General features: G+C 31.2%; 1 protein-coding gene across 1 annotated transcript; it reads left to right on the top strand.

The window, feature by feature from the left end:
* The first annotated feature begins 2,611 nt into the window (after positions 1 to 2,611).
* LOC149171033 (uncharacterized) lies at positions 2,612 to 3,338 on the top strand. The gene has a single exon (XM_089427413.1). The coding sequence runs from the start codon at positions 2,612 to 2,614 to the stop codon at positions 3,206 to 3,208; it is 597 nt and encodes a 198-aa protein (XP_089283539.1). The 3' UTR covers positions 3,209 to 3,338.
* Positions 3,339 to 4,180: the final 842 nt, after the last annotated feature.

Raw genomic sequence — 4,180 nt, 5'->3', positions numbered from 1 at the left:
CCAGAGTATACATTCTACAGCCCAGTATATGTGCCCAGAGTATACGTTCTGCCTAGAGTATACATTCTTTTCTTCTACAGCTGCCCAGAGTATGAAAGTTGAGGTTAAAATAAGAAATAAAAAAAATTATAAATAAAAATATTAAATAACTATACAAAATATTTAAATAGGGTTGATTCATAAAAAAATTGCACTTAAAGATCCATTTTAAAAATGGATCTATGTTGGTGGTAGTTAGCATAAAATACAAGGCACATCAAGAATATAATGTTGTGTCATGTTGAAAAGGTTTGGGTCATGAATGATATATCTCGTTAGTTTAAGTTACATAGGGAAGTACAAGGTGGGTTTCCATGTGTCCTTTGAATGTGGTACAAATGAAGTGTGAAATGAAAAATGTTTTTAAAAACAAACATTTATGTTGTTTTATGGGAAGTTTACATATTTATGGTATACTAATTGTGAATAATATATCTCGTTAGTTTAAGTTACATAGGAAAGTGCAAGGTGGGTTTCAATGTGTTCTTTGAATGTGGTACAAATGAAGTGTGAAATGAAAAATGTTTTTAAAAACAATACATTTATGGTGTTTTATGGGAAGTTTACATATTTATGATATACTAATTGTCAAATATTATATATTGTAAATAAGTTATGAGTTGATTATGATTTGTTGGTAATGGATGGAGGAGATAAATACTAAAAATTATAATCATATAAATGATTTGCAAGTTAATATATATGGTAAATAAGTTATGAGTTGATTATGATTTGTTTTTAATAAATGAAGAAGATAAATAGGAAAAATTATAATCAAATAAGCATATAAATGAATTAAAGAATGAAATATAATTTTGAAATTTTTGTTTTGAAGAGATATATATAATATGGAGATATTTTTTTTTAATTTTAAATAAATATAATAATTTGTTAATATTAGAAAATCTACATAATTTAGCTATGTCGCTATCTGTTATTTTTATGAATACATTATTGATAAACATAAAAATTTATGTCATACTTATTTTTAAAAAATTTATTAAAATCTATTAAAAAATAAATAAATAAAATTTTCCAATGTATATCCTTTATCTTTTTGTTCTTTTATTATATATACTCATACTATATAAACTTTTACTCTAAAATATTATTTAAAAATGGTTGACTTCACTTCCATTTAAAAAAAATTCTATTTGTTTTAAGCTATAATCACTAAAACAAATGTAATTGTATCTGTGTTAAGTTATAATGACTAAAACAATTGTAATTGTATTTAACTATATGTATTTAACTTTGTAATCAAAGCAAAGTACTCACACTTCTTCATGCATTGCTTTGACCCAATTTATTTTAATGAGTGTAACTGTATTTAACCTTGTAATCGAAAGCAAAGGCCTCACACTTCTCCATCCACTTTTTAATCCCAATTTTCCCTTTCAGTTGTTTATTCAAAATATCTGAATTTATAACTTTATCCAATTCGATCGTGATGACTGAGCATGGCATAACGAAGACACTTAACAAGTGAAAATGTTAAAGGATGGACGAAGATGGAGTTATACGGATTCTCATAATTGCTTCCAACCTGATCCAGGTAAGTGAGTAGGGGTCATGAATACCAACATGCCATCTAGACCTTTTAAATGTCCGATACGCATGATCTCGCAAGAGTGATCTTAACTCTAAAGTTAAGATGCAAGAATAGTTGAAAGAGAATTTAGTCTTAAATTATCTTAAAAAATAAGATAAAATTTGGAAAGGGATTAATAAAAATTAAGATGTAAAAATAATTAATAAAAAAAATACACACGTAAAAAATAAAAAAATCCCAAAAAAAACGACCAAGGAGATTTGAATTTCCAAGCCTGATATCAACATTGTTGCGTATCAACCATGATAAATTCAATCCAAAATACATTGAATTTTTGGGTGATTATTGCCAAATAAAACATCGAACACTGGATTCAATCGCTTGTAAAATACATTAATTGATTTAATAGCTGCTAAAATAGATAAGATAATTAATGTCGAATCAAATATGTTGATGATAGTCAGCTTTGCCGAGCTATCTATAGCCTGATAGCATAAGAAATGCGTGCCAGAATGTAAGCATTGAAGACATGGTCGGCAATGTGTGCGAGAAAGTACATAAACCATGCCTTCACGTGCTTTGCGAAATACACCGAAGTCTGGGTAACTAACGCCATGTAGAGTGGTCAGATTTTTCCGGTTTCATCCGAAGGGAAAGAGGGGCCGGTCGCATCGTGTCGGAACTCGTAAGTGGTCGGAGACGAACGATTCCGAATGTGGTCAATTTGCTTGCTTGAACAAATGATTCGGATTACCGTGTGTTCTATGTTTGCGGAAGATATTGAATCGTGTTTCTTTAGAAGTTTCACATCATATCGGATTTCTCGTGATCCATCCACTGCCAGCTATCTATGTATTGTAAACAGCTTGTGTGGGGTAACTGTGTTAGGTCGTTGCAAGGTTTAATAATCCCATTCTTTGCATTCACTCTCAGACGCCAAAGAAAGAAGGATCACTGATACAAACAAAAACATCTATTGTTGTATCTGTTACGTTTTATTCACAGCATTTGTTAGCTGACATGGCTGCATTCTCTCAAATTTCACAGAATAAGCGAGGAAGAGATGAATATCTGAATAGTGGATTGCCTTCGCCAGACGCGAAGCGAATTACAAGCGGAACGTTGGGGCATGACTATAATCTCATGGCCTTTCTCGACAAGATCGATAGTGTGGATAACAACAACGGTAGTCCAGAAGATATCCATGTAACTTCTATGGATGACGTCGAAGGCGAGATGGGGCTCAGCCTGGTTATTAATTCTCTAGAAGATGAAATGGGGTCAAAGACTCAAAAAGATAATAATATCGAGCCCACCAATAAAATCAGTTGTACTGAACATATGGGTTCAAATAAGCAAGGAGAATTAAGCGCAGACAGGAATTCTGAAGCAACCTCCGTGACGTTTGATATAGGAGACTTCCCATATTACGACGGTTTTTGCGGAGAGTATGGTTTCTTCCTACACCATTTTATTCCCGATGAACCTGGAATCCTGCAGAACCATATCTATGGATATTCAACTCCCCATATTATGTATCAGGATACCGTAAATTGCTATGTTGAGACTCCGGAGGCTTTCCATGGGTCTTTCTGGGAGGATGATATTTGGTTTTAAATGGACATTGGAAGTAGACCAGCCGACTTGTGAGCTCCATCCAGAAAGGCTTGTAACGTATCTATGAAGAAGAAACTTTGCATAGTTTGCAAGTTAAAAGTGTACTGAAAGCCGAGAATGTAGCTTTAGTCGTAGGCTATTTCCTTTGAGCTGGCATAGTTTTGAAGCCGCGTGTAACATGTCACTCAAAAATTTGACGTGGAAACTTTATTTCCCATCAGCTGCATATCTAATTTAGCGTTTTTTTAATGATTTCTGATTTCTGTATTTTCACAGAATGTTTAAGCCTAGTTCCCTGCACCTTTTGTCAAGATCTCAACGATAAAATGTTTAACCGTGCTCTGAACGAATTATATTCTGATTCGCAGTTTTGGGCTGCTTTAATAATTTGTCTTTTTCACTGGTGTTTTCGCCTAGTTTCGTGTACGTTTTTGTCAAAATGTTAACGATGAGATATGAACGGTAATTTATTCTAATCCGTAGTCGAATAGTATATATTTTAGGGATCATTTCCCTGATAATACGTCGTATTGGTTATTTAATCGCTAAAAGTCATACTTTGATAATCATTCTTCATATTCAATTTTTAAAACTAATATGTTAAACTGTAAATAATTTTTTTTTATAAAGAGACATAATGTAATACTTTCAAAATTATCGGTCGATATTAATTGATATAATATGCTATTATTAGTATGATCATGCTTATTAAAAATAAATTTTGAACTATAATTTTTTTAAATGGTATAAATAGTTACATTTATTTTGAATTTATTATAAATATTAATTAAATTATAAGTTTGTTTAAAATAATTATTATTTTTTTAAGAAAAAGTATAATTTTCTATTAAAAATTGAAAACCTATATATAACAGATGTAACAAATACATTAATCAACCCTCTTACGAGTCTATAACACATGAAACACGGAAGAAAACAAGTGAACTCAACCATAAAAAAATATGACAGTCC

The sequence above is a fragment of the Pinus tabuliformis genome, chromosome 4_2 (assembly GCF_031772625.1).
Source record: "Pinus tabuliformis cultivar Carrire ecotype Pingquan chromosome 4_2, CPIR1, whole genome shotgun sequence".
Taxonomy (NCBI): Eukaryota; Viridiplantae; Streptophyta; class Pinopsida; order Pinales; family Pinaceae; genus Pinus; species Pinus tabuliformis.
This window is presented reverse-complemented; position numbering and strand designations above follow the sequence as displayed.

Coding starts and splice junctions, on each gene's coding strand:
- LOC149171033 (XM_089427413.1), top strand. CDS start 2,612: ATGGCTGCATTCTCTCAAATTTCACAGAATAAGCGAGGAAGAGATGAA.